Source organism: Lucilia sericata, unplaced genomic scaffold (assembly GCF_015586225.1).
Source record: "Lucilia sericata isolate MDLA Ls3-8-SP2 unplaced genomic scaffold, ASM1558622v1 Contig000026F_arrow, whole genome shotgun sequence".
NCBI classification, from domain to species: Eukaryota; Metazoa; Arthropoda; class Insecta; order Diptera; family Calliphoridae; genus Lucilia; species Lucilia sericata.
Window position 1 is genome coordinate 1,189,148 of NW_023994064.1, and position 19,076 is coordinate 1,208,223.

General features: G+C 30.5%; 1 protein-coding gene across 2 annotated transcripts; it reads left to right on the forward strand.

Annotated features, from left to right (window-relative positions):
• The first annotated feature begins 289 nt into the window (after positions 1-289).
• On the forward strand, positions 290-18,111 carry LOC119610005 (myotrophin). Of its 2 annotated transcripts, none has more exons than XM_037965068.1 (4): positions 290-501; positions 17,459-17,569; positions 17,631-17,714; positions 17,770-18,111. In XM_037965068.1, exons 1-4 carry the CDS (start codon positions 433-435, stop codon positions 17,854-17,856), a joined length of 351 nt encoding a protein of 116 aa, XP_037820996.1. In that variant the 5' UTR covers positions 290-432; the 3' UTR covers positions 17,857-18,111. The 2 variants fall into 2 exon arrangements, with proteins under 2 accessions (XP_037820996.1, XP_037821005.1); XM_037965077.1 differs by lacking the exon at positions 290-501 and adding an exon at positions 528-701.
• Positions 18,112-19,076: the final 965 nt, after the last annotated feature.

Below are 19,076 nucleotides of genomic sequence, written 5' to 3' on the forward strand. Positions count from 1 at the left end.
TTATATGGAAGATAGGGTTAAATATCGGCAGATCCTAGTAAAACTTGGAGAAAGGATTTGTTTTTAACTTTTAAGAATTTTTTATTCATCCCTGCATAATTTCTCATGCAACTTTTGAGTTTGCTCTGTTTTGTTGTTATAAACAATATATTTGCTTCCAAAATCCTACTTTCTGATCTCTCGGATTCCGTTTTTATTTAAAATCGTTGAAAAATTAAAAACTAAACGTAGTTGAAAACTTAGCCGGCTTACAGTCGATTTTAAGCCGCCGCCGACATATTTAGTGTCAGTCGCCGCCGCCGTTAATATTTGTCGGCGCAGGGCTCTGTTGCAAATCACAAAGTATACCCTGTGTTGCAAATTCCCAAAAAGAAAAGCTCATAAAGCAGAATAAGTTCTAAATAAGAATTTTTTAACTAGTTTTAAAAACAAATGTCTGATCTCGTGTGGAGTATTAAAAATGGTGAACTTGATCAAGTTCAAGCATTAATCCACGAAAAGGTAAAGATGATTCATTGCTTTTATGGGTTTCATGAAACCAATGGTGGGGGTGGTGAAGTTATCTCAAAACAATAAAAAGACATTAAGATATTGACGTTTCTAAATTCGGGTTACCGCAATTAAGTATATGGGCAATTTCTTGTCAAGTGACCCAACTTTTAAAATCGATGTCTACCGTTTTGGATAAAATTTGCACCAAGGTTAGTACAATTGGATAGTAGACACAAATCTGTATCGGTCAAGAACTGCCGGACTTAGAGGTGATCAAAGTTGGACATTTTGGTCATGCAGAATTTTATTAAAATGAGTGGAACTGTTCAGCTCCACCACAATTTCACAAGATTTTATGAAAACAACAAAATATTTGCAAATTTAATGAGTCGTAGATCTCTGTATTTATTTATTATTATTATTTTACCTCGTAGATGTAATAACTCCAAGAGCACGTAATGCTTATGTTCAGAAAAGAAGTGTTTTTAATTTAAATTGGTGACAAACAATATTTAGGTACCGTTAACCCTTTCAGGGTCAAAAATAATTTATGTCTAGAAAAAAACTTGAAAACTTATATTTAAGATAATTTGAGTATGCTGAATTCGGGAAAAATAATATTTTTTGAATTTGAGTTTTCTTTAGTGAGTTATAGAAGGTCAAAGTTAAATGTCGAATATATTCGACATTCGAAAAACAGTCTCCAAAAAGTACCACCAATATTTTCTATGAATTTTTTTTGTAAAATGTCTTCTTAAACTTCTTTCAATACAATACAATTTAAATCTGCATAGTCCGATCTCCTAAAATACAATTTTTTGGCCATTAAATGAAGCTGTTTTTTAAACGTTGTTAAAAAGCACTTTTTAAAAAGTAGTCATAAGTGACAATTTCTTAAAATCTGATTTTTAAATACTTTTAAAATCTTTCAAAATCTCAATTATAAATATAATAAAGTCTTCATTTTCATCTAAAAGAAAAAAATTAAAACTAAAGTTAAATATTATACCCAAAAAATGCTTAAAAACAGAGTCTATTGTAATGTCGAATATATTCGACAAAACCACGGAAAGGGTTAACGGTTTACTCGTTAGAATCTTCCAACAAAGTTGTAAATAAAGCGGAGCTTAATACGATTCTAACGTTGCAAAAAATAGTATTTGCATATGTTATCAAAACAAGTGTAAACCATAAATCGAAATTGAACATTGCCGGCCACCTTTCAACACTAAAGAGTGTTGCAATGAACATTGAGATCTATATCTCTAGATTTATTATTATGTTTTTTTTATATTTTTTTTCATAAAACAAGTGATCAAAGGTATCACACCAGACTCTGCTGGTAAAATAATGGTTCCCATAGAACAAAGCCTATGGGATGTAGTTTTCCGCAGACTCAAAGGGAGAATGGTTTTAAAGCACCATGAATTGGGTTCGTAGAACAAGGGTTCCCATAGGACAAAGCCTATGGGATGTAGGTTTTAAGCAGACCATGAACTGGGCCCCTTAAGGAGGGGCTTGGTCATAAATGACCCAACCACAAAGTGGTGTATTTAAAATTAGTATGTATGTATATTAAAGTAGACGTAAATATATTCTTGTGAGCATTTTAAGTGATATTCAAACAAATGTTAAGAAGCGTTAGACCACGTAGTGTATTGTAAATTTGCGATATGTGATTCAAGTCCCTAGGATTGGCTGGTCCTGTCAGAATCCAGCCAAATACAGTTTTTTGTGCCAATAATGACCCTAATATATTTTGCTGTATTTCCGGTAAAATTATACGATGATATAAATCCGCAACAATAAGAATATCTACAGGCCTACTATCTTAAAGATTAGAATTCCCCAAACGAAGATTTGGCAATAACTTTTTAATATCGATATTTACGGAAGTTGAAGGCAAATTTCCTGAAATTTTTGGTAAAACAAATGCGTTTGTACTAAGGTTTACTGAAGGGTCTAAATCGGAACCAATTTCCACAGGACAATATTTAGAAACTCAATAACTACATTATTGATGCCAGAAACTTGAATGCGTGGGAAGTTTTAACCTTTTTCGTAATCGTTCAGAAATGTAAGAGCATTCTGAACCCGAATCAATTAAAGCGCGGACCTGATACTTATTGTTATTATGAATTATATTTACCGTAGCTGTCCCTAATAGAACAGACTGGTTTTGACTAGTATGAAATACTTGTGAATTGGACGTTACATTATTTTACGTATGTGATTGTTGGTAGTGGGAGTTAGTAGGTCGTAGAACCGCACCAACCACAGAATTTTCTAAATGTTGTAAATGAAGCATCGAGTGATGTCGATTATTGCATATATAAGAATTATTATTTATTTTGCAACTTCTGGCAGTATGTGTCCTCGAAAGACAATTAGTGCAGAAGTTATGCTCATTCACTGTTGAAATTCTATCAGATATTGAAAGACTTTTAAAACTACGACAATTTCGCAAGTAGTGGGACTGATTAGGACATAAAATACAAGAAATTTTAACGAAAGAATTGTGAGATTGCATTGAAGATTCCATATTAGTGGAGTTTGTACCTTTAATTTCTTGAAAACATTGCAAAGTCAGAATTCTTTCCTTCAGAAAATTTTCTAAATCAAAGGCAGGAAGACTATATAAAAGCGTTAGTTGGTTATGCACCAACATACGAGGATTCTCATATGCATTCCTTAAATCGCACCAGGCTAACTCAAAACTATTATTATTTAATGGATATCTTGAAACAATTGTTTTAGCTTCACCCTCGGTTTTTCGTATTAAATGGCAAAGACTTTCTATATCGCTAAGCCGCGAGTTATTAATGTAAATTGCGGTAAATAAATCCCTAAAAGCGGGCCAAGAAACATAATCCCCTACGAAAGAGTCGATATCGCATGGAGGGAGCGTCAGATTATGCTCTGAATTATCGGAATTCAAATTCGCTGATGGAGGTTCATTAGTTTTGAAGCGGATTACAATGTTCTTATTTTCTTAGAAATAGATCCTCCACATTCAATGTATTCATAAGATGTGGCTTGATATTTTTCCGCTACCACTTTAAATTCACTAGACTCTAGAGTGTTAAGACATACTTCGTACGTCGAATTAACTTTGTCCCAAAGTCTTTCTAACTCCCGTTTCCGAATCTCCAACTTAAAAACGTCATGCAATTTATCATCAAAATTATCAAACCTCACGCGGTATGCAACGAGAGCATACGATGCTCTAATAAACGCATTTAGTGACGCGACCGACATTTTTAATATTACCCAGCAAAAAATAATTGATGTCATACTTTACAAACTACATCTTAATCACATCTTAAAATGCGATCACATATTTTTCACTTTTATAAACCAAATATTTCCTTACAAATGAAACCCCAGTTAAAAGTGAGGAAAGAGATGTGGAAAAGTCATTACAAATAACATATTTGAAGTACATCAAGATTTGGTGAAAGAGTAGTGAAATTTACATAAGCGTATCATTAAGAGAATGTGTTTTATTTTTGACATCCAAATATCGGATTTTTACTGCTTCTAAAAATAAGATCAGATGTAGTTCAAAGTTGCCAAAAATGAACAACATCCCTCCAATGACACGCTAATGTAAAATTCATAGGTTTTACACCCGAATTTGAAGCACTTGGGGTTACTAGTTGTGATGAAAATTCTACATCTTTTTCTACACTTTTTTTGCTGGGATTGTGATGAAAATACTACATCTTTTTCCACACTTTTTTTGCTGGGTTGTTATATTGTCTAGATCAACGGTTCCCAAAAGGGGGTCCGCGGACCCCTAGTGGTCCGTAGCAAAATCCTAGGGGGTCCGCGAAGACGAACGAAAAAAAATCATGAATAAAAAATATTCTCTATATGTTAGAAAATATTAAAAATATCTCCAAATTTTTCATAAATACTAAAATGCACAATTTTTATTCAATAATCCCAGATTTGTTGGTGACTTTTTGAATTTTATTGTTTCGGTCGTTTATCAGTATGAAGCTAGGCCCTACAAATCTATTGTTTCACATTTATAGAGTAAAGTATTACGTGATTTGTAATTTTTATAAATGTATATGTATCGAAATAAATGTTTTTATATCAGACGGATAATGATTTGCCTTACTGGAATCCCGGAATATGAAGTTAGGACACATTTCATAATATTTTTTTTTAAATTGTAAGCAAAAGTGTTAATCTAGTTAATTTTAAATATAAATATTCCATTCCGACGTGATACACAGTTCATTTTGCTGTCCAATATTATTAAATCAACATCAGAAAATTCATAGCGTTTTGCGTAAATAGTCAAAACCACGCGCTAAAATAATTCGTAGGTTTTTTAAAATTCAAATTTAAGATCCAAATTCACAATACATTCGCAAAAAGTTCAGGTCAAATTTTATGTGGGTAACGCATTCCGCAACAACATCGAAGAAGTCTAACTTTCACATATTTTCCCGAAAACTTAGCTTACATACTCAGCTCACTCCTATGCAATCGCAAAAAAATTTAGAAACATTACTCTTTCAGACATGTCGACAATACTTGATAAAGAAACCTTTTCGCTACCTTGACGAGAAATGAACATGAAAGCTCTCACGATCATAAAATTAAACATCATGTTAGAAGTCATTCTATATTTAAAACCATGCAATTGAAAACATCTCCGCAATACTAATTGTTCTCAATGTACGGGAATATTTTATAGGGTTTATGGACCAGGACTAAGACAATTTTCGGATGAACAATTATTTATAACAATAAGATATCAAAATATGTATGGGGGTCCGTGAAGTTAAATAAGTTCCTCAAGGGGTCCGCGAAGTAAAAAACGGTGGGAACCGCTGGTCTAGATAGTCCTTATGTTTGATATCACGCTTTTTAAAATTTCCCAGCAAAAAAAGTGAGGAAAAGAAGTAGAATTTTCACCACAAATAACATACTTGAAGTACTTCCAATTTTGGTGAAAAACCTATGAATTTTACATTAGCGTGTCATTGGAGGGATGTTGTTCATTTTTGACAACTTTGAACTACATCTGATCTTATTCATAGATGCAGTAAAAATCCGATATTTGGATGTCAAAAATAAACCACATTCTTTCAATGACACGCTTATGTAAATTTCATTGGATTTTCACCAAAATTTGAAGTACTTCGAATATGTTATTTGTAGTGACTTTTCAACATCGCTTTCCTCACTTTTAACTCGATTTTTATTTGTAAGGAAATATTTGGTTTATAGAAGCGAAAAATATGCAATCGCATTTTTAGATGTGATTAAGATGTCGTTTGTAACGTATGACATCAATTATTTTTTGCTGGGTTGAAAAATTAGCATTGACTTAAATTAATTGTGCTTTTTTAAAAAAAGTCCATGAAATTGCCTCACAAAAGTATACGAATTTTTCCTGTATTTCATATTTGATCATATTATACGCAACACAAATTTTAGAATCAAATGGCTTTTATGCGTAATATTGTTTTAATGGGTTACTATCCACGGAAAAGATATATTTTTGGCCCATTTGGTCCACAATTTTGGGGAATTTGTACCCTGTTTTATTATTATTAAAATGGCGATTTTTGGCCATAATTGTAAATTTTTCTCCTTTTTTCCGGAGATAAAATAAAAATTTGATGTTGGGACTTAAAAGACCCCTTGGGGTATCTAAAAATAATATTTTTTCTTACAAGAATCTGTATTTAAACGTTCCAAGATAAATTATTCGGATCATTTTTCTGTCGCTAATTCAATATATTGGAACTTAAGTCCATTTTTATAATAATAGGACCAACTATTTTCCGGGAAAGTTTTCTGGTATATATTCTTTTAGATATCAGCTTTTATACATTTTAAGTTTTCAATGTGTTGTGGAAGTGTACAACTCCAAAACATGCCTCGAAGAAGCACCATTCAAAATAGTAAAATCATTATTTTTATATACCAATGGCCTCCATGCTGCATGGCACGATATCATTATGATCACATCAAAAATGTTGATATGTGTTTAAATATTATTTACTATGATCAAATTAAAACCAAAATTTAGGACTTACAGTGTTATTGTAACGGGCAAAATAAGCGTGAAAGTTACGAGTAGTAAAAACTGAAATCTACTATATAGGATGACGTTTTGTTAAGGCATGTTTTGGGGTTGTATACCGCTATAATATATTGAAAATTTAAAATACATTAGTGCCAATATGTACATGAATATACACTAGACAACTTTGTCGGAAAATATCATCCCTAGAGGTACGAAAAGGGACTTATGATCCAGATAATTCAATTAGAAACTGAAAAACGATACCAAAAATACATCTTGGAACTTTTAAGTACAGGTCCTTATAACAAAAAATATTATTTTTAGATACCCTATGGGTTCTATTAAATTCCAATATTAAATTTTGGTTTTATCTCTGGAAAAAGGGTGAAAACATTAAAAATATAGCCAAAAATCGCCATTTTAATGATATTACATGAAAAGAGGGTACAAATCCCCCAAAATTGTGGACCAAATGGGTCAAAAATATATCCATGCGGTTGATAGTAACCCCTTAAAACAATATTAAGCATAAAACCATGCGATTCTAAAATTTGTGTATCGTATAATATGATCAAATATGAAATACAGGAAAAATTCGCATACTTTTGTGAAGTAGTTTCATGGACTTAAAAAAAAAAAAAAAAAAAACACAACTAATTTAAGTAAATGTAAAGTTTCCAAGTTTTAAGGGGCGTGATATCAAAACTAAGGACTATCTAGACAATATAACAAATTAATTAATTTATTTTCCACACAAAATATATTATTAAATTTGGCTTCTTTTCATAGTTTACTTAAATTCGAATACTTATGAGAGACACTGTATATGCCAACTTGTTTTTTTCTCTTATTAAGCAAGATATTAAAATAACCTAAATATTACTAATTTCAATAAAAATTAAATACAAAAATCTATCTAATTACGTTTTCTTTTCGTAAAAATGTGTTCGAATATTTTTATTAAGGGTAAAAGTATGTTGTTTCGTTAAATTTTTAAGACCTTTTTAATTTTACTTAAAACTGAATGAAAAGTTTTTTCTACCTGTTAGTTTTTGAATTGTATTTGTCAATCATCTTTTATTGCTATTTCTAAATATAAAAAACGACCGTAATAAATTTCAAATTCTTAGAATTTACATATGATGCACCACGTGCTAACTTTCCTTTCCAAAAGAACAGGCTCATTACATTGCATTTTCTCCATATTTATATTTTTATTTACACGTCATTGTACATTTTCGCACGCAAATACTTAAAGTACACGGTGTAAAGCATCATATCCTCAATACTCGATCTTTCGTTTGGGTATTCATTCTCAAATTCATTTGAGATAACACATACAAGCTAGATATGCTTTTGAATAGTGAATAAGAGCATACATGTTTGATACGCGCATTGAATATACGTATTGATATTTCATTGCGAATACGTACATGAAGATACTCAACATGAAACTTGTGTGGACATACATTGTAATCAAAAATTGCGAGTAAATAGTTGTGTTACTTGTTTCATACATACTCATTGTCAATCTCTGATACATACATATGAGTAAAATCAAAAATTTTTAAGAATTAGTTACATTTTTTTCCAAAAATTTTTCTTTTAACAAAACCACATTTAGTGGTTGAATAAGATAATAATTACACATGTTAAATTTGCAATATGCGTTAATTATTTTGATTGATGCGCGTAAAAGTTATAGCGGTTTAAAATAATAAAATTTAAAAAATCGTTAAAAATACAAACTTTTTTCAAATAAAAATAGTGCCCATTCTTAAACATTTATAAAGACTATTAGCGCATGTTAAAACAGTTATCGCAAATTTCATATTTCAGAAAATACACTAATATTTAAAAAAATAATTTTAATGTTTTTTTGCAATTTATTTCAAATCCCAAAATTTTGCAAATAAAAAAATTTCGAAAAAAAAAATTGTTCTAAAATTAGAGATGATTGCAATGTATTGCAAAATGAACTAAGTAAATTATATCTGTTCTGTAAATCGATTCGTTTTTAAAACCGAATTTGGTGTTCAGCAAATCGAATTTTGAACGTAAAATTTAGAAAAAATAAACATATTTAAATGAAAAAGAGTTGAAAATGCCCATAGCATTTATATGTATATATTAAGTTACAATTGTATTAGAAAACACAAAAAATAATTATTTAATTTATTAGAATAAAATTAAATTAAATTCGATTTACTTTCTATTAGACTTGTGTACTCGGTTTTAAAACGAGAAAAATTATGAAAACTCGTTTTAAAACGAGAAATTTACTGGGATTCGGTTTACAGAACAGACAGGAATATCTCCGTCGGTTTGGGAGATATAGCCATTTGAAGTAGCTTTCTAGTGTATTTTTATATCAAAACAAAGTACAATCAATCTTTAATATTTTTGATGAAAACAGAATTTCAATTATGTGTAATTATTATGTATACATTCATAGTGAAATATGTTCAAATTGCTGAAGTCAAGAGAAATGGCTTAGGAATAAAGATAACCCTCACCTTTCTCCACCTTCTTGGAAGATATCTTGTAAGGAGACACCTCTTGAAAATATCAGCTTAAATTACCAATGCGTCTTCAGGAATATTACAGAGCATGGCCGGAAAAACACCCTGGGAAGTGCGTTTCCATAAGCAAAGAGAGTGTCTCTGAGTTGGACACCGTCCACGTTGAATGTAACCTTTCGGTCTTTGACTAAAATTCTACGGAACCTAGACATCTCATTAACGTTGCCAACAGATTCACAGTAGTTCCTCCATGATAACTCTTTTGCTCTCTTATACTCATTGAAACTCACTTTGTAGTTCTTCTTCTGTAAGTCTAGTAAACAGTCTATTAAACAACCTTCTAACCGTCGACCTTTGATCACGTAGTACAATGGTCCAGCACATAGGTTGCTTATGCCTACCCGGAAATTTCATTGGGCAGGATAGCTCATAGCTTTCTGTTAACACACTGCACAATGGTTGACGACCAATTTTTAAATGCACCCAGCAAAAAAAGTGTGGAAAAAGATGTAGAATTTTCATCACAACTAGTAACCCGAAGTGCTTCAAATTCGGGTGTAAAACCTATGAATTTTACATTTGCGTGTCATTGGAGGGATGTTGTTCATTTTTGGCAACTTTGAACTACATCTAATCTTATTTTTAGAAGCAGTAAAAATCCGATATTTGGATGTCAAAAATAAAACACATTCTCTTAATGACACGCTTATGTAAATTTCACTACTCTTTCACCAAATCTTGATGTACTTCAAATATGTTATTTGTAATGACTTTTCCACATCTCTTTCCTCACTTTTAACTGGGGTTTCATTTGTAAGGAAATATTTGGTTTATAAAAGTGAAAAATATGTAATCGCATTTTAAGATGTGATTAAGATGTAGTTTGTAAAGTATGACATCAATTATTTTTTGCTGGGCAGTATTGTAGCCCAGCAAAAAAAGTGTGGAAAAAGATGTAGAATTTTCATCACAACTAGTAACCCGAAGTGCTTCAAATTCAGGTGAAAAACCTATGAATTTTACATTAGCGTGTCATTGGAGGGATGTTGTTCATTTCTGACAACTTTGAACTACATCTAATCTTATCTTTAGAAGCTGTACAAATCCGATATTTGTATGTCAAAAATAAACCACATTCTTTTAATGAAACGCTTATGTAAATTTCATCAAAATTTGAAGTACTTCGAATATGTTGTTTGTAGTGACTTTTCTACATCTCTTTTCTCATTTTTAACTGTGTTTTAATTTGTAAGTATATGTTTGGTTTATAAAAGCGAAAAGTATGCAATCACATTTTTAGATGTGATTACGATGTCGTTTGTAAAGTATGACATCAATTATTTTTTGCTGGGAGGCTATACTTCGGAGCTACAGAAAATGTATTTTGTTCCCATCAACACTCTTAATAAAAAGCCACTAAAGTTGCTTTTTTCATTAAAAAAATACAGGTTTTCTCAGATTGTTTTTTCAACTTAAACGAAAAATTTTTCTTGGAAATGAAAGATAAAAGAAAATACTTTAATAATTATCGTAAAAAGATGACGCAAAACAATGTGGATATACGTAGAACATGGATGATTCGTATAACTTCTTAAATATTTACGATCACCAACTTTATATAAGCTTTTAAAAAAAGTCCGACCCCTGTTTGAAACTTTAAGGGCGGGTTTCTTACTACTCAGTTAAACTAGGCTTAACTTGCTGTTATATTAAACTCGGAACAAATTTAGACGGACTTTAACCGATGATTGTGTTTTTCAGTTATGGATTTAAGTTCAGTTATTTTTGTTAGTATTGCCAACTTTTCACTCAAAAACATAAACAATGAACAGCTGTTTTTTGCAAATAGTATTTTTGTAAAATGAAAAATTTTGGAAAAATTTTAAATAAACATTTGAAACAATAATAAATAAAACAAAACAAATCAGAAAATTGCAATTTACTTAAAATATTAAGTTTTTGTTCTTCCGAAATCATTGTTTTATTGTTTTTGTTAATTATGTCTTCTCACATATAACTTTAGTTTAATTGGCCAATAACACTCAGTTAAACTAAGATAATAAGTAACGTTACTGTTTACTGAAAAACACAAAACATATATTAAACTAGGTTTAAACAAAGAATGTAGATTATCTTTACCCGCCCTAAGAAGCTATTTGTCGGAAATTTTCTTTATTATTCCAAAACATAGCAAATATGGTTAAATATTGAAGAATAAAAATTTAATGTTGCATTGTAATTTATAACTACAACATTGCTTTATTTAATTAATAACTCAAATTTATGATTTCGATAAATTTGAAATCATAAATTTGAGTTGACCGCATCGGTTTTTTCGGTTTTTGATATAACGGGGAATGTTCCTTTATAAGGAGGTTGGAGAGATGGACGAACTGCATCATCTCGAATAAACACGAAATCTGATTGTTGTAACTCTTTCGGTGCGTATACTTGGGCTTGGCCATGTCTTGCAACTTTTTTGGCTTTAATATTATCCATGTCTTCTTTAAGTTGTTTAACCCATTCATTGTTAATGTTCTTTATTTTTATTGATCGATCGGGTAGAACCGTACGATTCTACCCGATCGAAGTACTCGATGTTGTAATACGTTTTCCTCCCCATTTTTTAAAATAACAGCGGGTTTCAATCGATCTACAGATATTGTCCTTTGTTTACCATAAGATCAACCACAAATGTTTTTTCGGTTGATACAGCTGTAGCTGGGTTGACAATCTTTGGCCGAGTATGACTCGGGTCGTTCCGGAGCGATGATCCAATTGTCGTGGGAACTGCCACTTGGCAGTCATTGACAGGCTGGTTGACTCCTTCTTGCTGGATGAAGAGTGTTGATCATTCCCAGAGCTGGCTCTCGTAATTGTCTCCCTATGGGGACATTTGGGAGCGCCAGCCGGGGATGGACCAGATCTCTTCGAGGTGCCGTTCCCTTACTGACCAGATATCAGTAGGATTGCGGGGCGGAAGTTAACCAGTCCTCTTTACCTTTCGTGGTGTCTCGGCCACCATGCTAGGGCTTTTGTCGCTCTGAAGACATGAGCACTTTGGTTTTCGGGATACCACCCTCTTTGCCTTTTGGCAGACAGCAGGTTGATGATGCGATCGACCCATCACTCTTATGAGTGTTAGCCGGTTGTCTCCAGGGAGTGGACTAACCCAAAACGTCTCCGAGCTTTGGCATGACGTTGAGGGGAGCTTTTAGCAACTAGCCTCTTTATGCACTGGCTAGCCATCCTGGCCCTCGGCACTTGTACCACTCACCTTGACCTTAAAAGTGCCTATATAACGCTAAACGGTAAAGCACTTACTGCACAAAAAGCGAGCCAGATCAAATAGCATAGCGTATCAGCTATGTATGTATTTTTAAAATTTCTATGTAAATTATGTGGATTATTAGAGTAAAATTGAATATCGATATTAAGATTTATTAACGCTTAGCAAAATCCTAACCTTTTATTGGCTTGAACAACGTGTTAGAAACAAAATGAAAAAATCGATATCAACATCATGATGAAATAAAGAAAATCGTGCTAAAATATTACGTTATGTTCAGCAATGACTTCTTTCTATTTCCCAATGCCTTTATCGCCTTAATGCTAATAAAATATTTTTGAGTTATAAAAGTCAAATTCCAAAATTAGGTGAACGATTACGGATTAAATTAAAACTAATCCTCGAAAGTTGTTTTTCAGTACTCAGTTAATTTTGTTTGCTAGTTTAAGCGCCCAATACAGGTAGTTTAAACTTGAGCAAGAAATGCAAAAGTGTAAACAGCTGATGCAAAAAAAATAGTTTTATTTTTTTGTTTAAATCATAACGATTATTTTTGATTTTAATATTTTTCATTGAAAAATAAAAATCAATTTTATGTTTTCTTTTTTACTTGAAAAATAAAAATTATTCTTGACTTTTATTTTATTTTTTTCAAAAATAAAACTCAATATGAAAACATTTTCTTTTATAAAATGTTTAGAGAAATGACTTTTTATAATATTGAATGTAGTTTTTAAGCTTTTCTTAAGAAATTTTCAAAAAAAGAAAAGTATGAATTTTAACTCTTCACTATCTAAAACGCATAGCTATCATAATATTGATATTGATAAAATTTTCAATATGGAATATGTGCATCCAATATAAGGTTTAGTTTCTAATTCGGATTTTTATGTCTATGTCAAAGATTTTCGGATTGCATAAACACTTACCCAATATTGGGGTAATCTGATTTTGTCATTTCGTTTGTAACTCATCGTATTCTGGGTCCTTATAATATTCTAAGACGATGTAGTAAAAAACGTTGTACTCTGTCTGTTGGATGCACTGTATAGTGCAAACGGGAAAAGCAAGGATGCTGAAATTTATTCTGAAAAGTCCTTCCAGAATAAAGTTTAAACTCTTATAAACATGTTTATTATATAGCAATTGTGATCAAATAATAACCAAGAGTATAAGTAGTCCGAAATCACATGTAAAATGTGGCGAAAATTAGGTCTCATTTGAAAAGTTGAAAAAGGTAGTTTAACGCAGAGTTCGGTACCTAAATAACCTAAGTCCCATAAAAGGAACTCTTTCGAAAATCTCCCTAAGGCACATATTGTTTCGATATATCATAATATATTAGGTACTGTGTTAAGAAAATAAGTTAGTTAATCGTAATAAAGAATTCCGAATAGATCGATACATAATCATCTTCTTAAGACCTCCTTCTAAACTCACTTTAAGTTTATTAGATACGTTTAGATGGTGACAATACATATAAGATTCGGCTTGCCTTAATATAACGCAACTACTTCTTTCTAATGTTATAATAACATTTTAATCAAAATTTCATTTATTTGTAAGAATATATTTTCATATTAAGTTTTATTTTTGAAGAAAATAATATAAAACTCAAGAATAACTTTTATTTTTCAAGCAAAAATATAAAACTCAAAAATAATAATTATTTCTTAAACAAAAAATAAAAATCAAGTAATAAGTTTTATTTTTGAGGAAAAAAAATTTTGCTTGAAGAATAATTATTAAATTTTAAGTTTTATAATAAAACTTATAACAGTTACTGTCTCTGATTAGTATAAATTATGGAGACTTCAAAATACATTTTTTTGTTTTAAATTCAAGTTTTCATTAATTTTCATATTTAATTTACAATTGTCTTCTTCTTTATTATAAAACATGAATTGTTTTGATAAAAAACAGTAACTTTTTCTATTGTTTTTTATTTCAACACTGCGAAGTTTAATCTTGTAATCAAAAACATCAAAGGGGATTAACATCAGATTAAATTTATTTTTAGATTAACTAATCTGATTATTAATTGGCATTTGATTACCAACTCAAAACCCCGCTCTAAATTAAGGATAATCATACTGTAATCAAAAGTTTTAAAAGAAATTTACTTTTAACTGAATATTTTTCTATTATTTGTACGTACATGTACACTATCGGACAAAATAAAGTGCAAAAGTGTTCATGCTATATTCTTTCAGCGAAAAATCGGTTAAATGATTCTTGAATATGGATTTTTTTTTTCAAAATCATTTAGTTAAAATACAATGCTACAAAAATAAAAATAGAACTAAATTATTGCACTTAAAATGTTTCTGTATAACATCAAAAATTAAAGTAAATTCACTTTTTTGTCGGACAAAATAAAGCGTAAATTTTATATAACATTATTTAAATTTATTGTATATCAACATTTTTTTATCTTTTTTTGTTCTGATTTGAATATCTGGATCTACTTGAACTATTTTGGTAATTTTTTCCCCATTGTTTTTCGCAATCGCCTTCCCTTCCCCTTGCTTTCCCCATATGATTATTTTCAAAAGAAATTCGTTTTTGATTACTATTTCATCGTATTTTTTTTTATCAATTGTGGTCCAAAATTAATCTATTTGATTTAGGGCGGTGCTCTGAGCAACTTATTCCAATTTTTCTCTTGTTCTTTCCTACAGTAATGTTATTTTTTAACTTTATGCTTAAGCTTATTATCTTTCCGAGATATAAAGTTGCCCAAGTCCATTTCGAAGGCACTGATCTTAAGATTTGACTGTAATATGCTCACATAGTGTTCACTGGAGCTTTTTTAATAAATTTCCTTAGGTTCCCCACACCTAACGTTAAAAATTGGACACATACGAAGAGTCAACTGACCCATTTCTTCAATCTGAGTTTAGCCCTTCAATATACAAAATTTTAAAAACAATACCCCAGGTTTTAAACGTTATGGTTGAGGGCTATCGGTATTGGTACCATACATGGGAGTAGTTAATTATATCGACTAATTAATTGACGATTTCATTAGCATTAAATTGAAAAAAATTATAATTACTTTTTTTTCATTAGCATTATTTTGTCTAATGGTAATGGTTTTTAATGAAACGATTTCATTAGTAATTATTTAAAAATAAATTTTCATTACCATTATTCAATGGATTTTAAAAATGTTCGAACATTAGTTCGAATTTCGAAATTAATTTCGAATATCCGAACATTATAATGTATTGTCATTAGCTTTAAAAATTTTTCGAACTCGAGTTCGAATTTTCGAATTTTTTTTTAGGTTTTATGACACAGAGATTAATTTAAAAACATAAAAAAATTTCGAAAATAACTTCGAATTTTCGAACTTAATTTCGAATATTCGAACATATTATTGTATTGTCATCAGATGTACTTATGACTGCAAAATTTCAGCCAATTTGGGCTACGGGAACTGGTTTTAAAAGCTTTAAAACCTCGAATCTTCGAAAAATTTTCCATAATATATTTTTCGACAATTATAAATACTAATTAAATTCGTTTTTAAAAATTCATTATCAAATTCATTACCATTATCAAAAAAGTTATAATGAAAAAAATATAATTTTCATTAAATGGTACTTAAAATATTTTTCATTACAATTTTTTCTATAAATGGTAATGAAATTTTAATGCTTAATGAAAAATTCCCATGTATGATTGGTACATTATTCAACTTTAGAAGAGGGAATCTTAGTGAAAATTGAGTAAACAATGACAAATGAGCAATTCACGAGAGTATTTAATAAAAATTTTGAAATAAATGCCGTATAAAGGGATTTGGGAGACTTAATGTCTCAACAGATATATGACTTCAAACACACGACAAAGATTAAAAACATTTCTGTGAGAAAAATAAACACTGAAAAATTGGAATGACCTGCTCAGAGCATCGCCTTAAATCCAATAGATAAATTTTTGACCGCAATTGATCAAATATTCCGCTCAAATAGCGAACAAAATCGGATTTCTTTTGAAAATAATCGTATGAGGGAAAGCAAGGAGAAGGGAAAGCGATTGCAAATAATAATGGTAAAAAAAATAAAAAAAATGTCTTAAGTAGATCCAGATATTCAAATCAGAATCAAAATAGATAAAAAATTTTGATATACAAGAAATTTAAATAATGTTATATAAAATTTACACTTTATTTTGTCCGACAAAAAAGTGAATTTACTTTAATTTTGGATGTTATACAGAAACATTTAAGGTGGAATAATTTTGTTTTATTGTTATTTTTGTAGCATTGTATATAAACTAAATGAATTAAAAAAATCAATATTCAATAATCATTTAACAGATTTTTCGCTGAAAGAATATAACATGAGCACTTTAGCACTTTATTTTATCTGATAGTGTATATTAGACGTAGAAATTATATATACACATGTATATTAGACCGACTCACAAAAAATGGTGCTTGAGTTACCCCGCCTCAAAATATTCGTTGTTTTGTAATATGATGTTACCCAAAATATTTTGTGTTTAATGTTGTCCGTTCGTGAGCTGAACAGTTCTCAAGAAAATATCCTATAGTCTATCGTTGGCCGTTCGTGAGCTGGACCGGTTACAATAAGTCTTTTTTTAGTTATTTTTTTTAAATTTTACAGTTTTTTCTTAAACAAAATATCTTTTGAAAGGTTTTTTAAAGTCGCGTCTAGTGGTGTGCAAAATTTGAAAAATTGTGCATACATTTTATTTATATTAATGAAAAACCATACAATTTAAAATTTTTTGTAATATGACTATTATGAGCAGACTTTTTTATGAGCAGGTTTTTTATGATTAATACAGCATTGGACGCGGCTTTAAAACCCCTTTCGAACGATACTCCATATTGAATATATTTTTTCAAAAAAAAAAAAAATTAAAAAAAAACAATTCAAAAATACCTTTTTTAAATTTGGTCCAGCTCACGAACGGCCATCGCTAGACTTAAAATATTTTGGGAATCATTATAAAACAAAGCAAAGTAAATTTTGAGAGGGGTAACAAAGACAAGTTTTTGCTTTCCATACAGAGTGAGCTGGTCTAATGTACAAAGGTATGTACATATATTTTTTATATTTGTAGTCTATAGATATAAATTCCGAGTTAAACGGGAGGTATCTTTTGCACTATGCAGCTGATTACGGACAATATGATGTCTTAGATTACCTTATAAGCATCGGCGCAAAAGTCAATGTAAGTATTATTGTTATTTTTTATTTTAGTGTAGAATACTATAGTATTTAAAATTTTACAGGTAACAGATAAACATGAAATTACTCCATTATTAGCTGCTATTTGGGAGGGTCATACGAATTGTGTCCAGTTACTTTTAGAGAAGGTATATATCTATGTTAACTACATATACAATTTTTTTCAAGTCATCATTTATTTAGGGAGCGGATAAAGAAGGTAAAACACCCGATGGAAGTAAATATATAGATGTGGCAGAAAAAGAAGAAATTCGAAAGCTTCTATTATAACTTATTGGATTACACTTCATTAAACATATTTTAGCTATTAATTTATAATTTATATACATATATAGATATGTATATGTATACAAATGTAGATTTTCATTTTAATATCTGCGTATTAATATTCCATTAAAAATTAAATAATGATGCAGTATTTTTTTTACTTTGCAGTATCTAGCTGTGACAAAATAGGTAAAAAAGAACAAGTTTAAAAAAATATATATATGATAAAATAAAATTAATTTATATTGTATTGATGCATGAATTAGTTTTTTTAGCTGAAATTGGTGGATATCCAGTAGCCAATCCTTTCTTACGTGATTTCTTTCACTATTTTATTTTGTTTATGATATTATTAAAGCCCCCTTCACACGAGAACACAAGTAATATGATCTGTCAAAATTTTGTGTAGAAGAGAACGGATGGAAAATTTGACAGTCGTATGGTTCTTTTCATTTTTTGAAATGATTTAAAAAACAAGTAAGAGTGTTATATTCGGCTATGCCGAATTTTATATACCCACCATAAAACCTCGTTTGACTCGAATGAAACTTAATTATGTCGAATTTCATCTATATACTCGTATTTTTAGGCCAGTTATAAGCGTTAATAATTTGTTATGACTGTTAAAGCTGCTTTTCGAGGGGCTATCCGAAAACGTGGACCGATATTGCTCATTTTCAATACCAAACAAACCTTACCTATAAGAAATATTTATGTGAAATTTCAACCCTCTAGCTCGTTCCATTCGGACTCTATCGTGCTTTCAACCAACAGACAACCATATAGTAGCATATAGGCGAAAGGGATTGTCAAAGACCTAAGTCCCCTGTCAAAAACCTAACTGGTAAGAATGTATTAGTAGAAGCACAAAAATAAACACAGTTGTTCAAAAGGTATTAAATAATACCGGCACCCGTGCCGGTATCCATCTTGGACCCGTCAGTGAAAACTGCACACCCTCCAAACAGTCTATCGGATACAAGCCAATCATCCCTAGTTGGAAATTCTATCAAAGGTGTTTCCCCGAAGTCTAGAGTCGTAATATCATAATCCGTAATTCCGTGAAGGGAATTACCATGATCAAGCAGACCTACTTCGTACAAAATTTTTGTATGATTGTCGCGCGAGGGTTTCACTAACGAAGACTCGTAGAGTCTTAGTAGATTCCTAGCCGCCACACCCGCTACAAAATGTTCTATAGGTGACAGGTTCAGAATGATGTC

What these genes read in the sequence shown, in the direction of transcription:
- LOC119610005 (XM_037965068.1), top strand. Translation starts at nt 433, where the DNA reads ATGTCTGATCTCGTGTGGAGTATTAAAAATGGTGAACTTGATCAAGTT. An exon ending in GCATCGGCGCAAAAGTCAAT is followed by an intron (nt 17,570 to 17,630) that starts GTAAGTATTATT and finishes AAAATTTTACAG; the next exon opens with GTAACAGATAAACATGAAAT. An exon ending in TCCAGTTACTTTTAGAGAAG is followed by an intron (nt 17,715 to 17,769) that starts GTATATATCTAT and finishes TCATTTATTTAG; the next exon opens with GGAGCGGATAAAGAAGGTAA.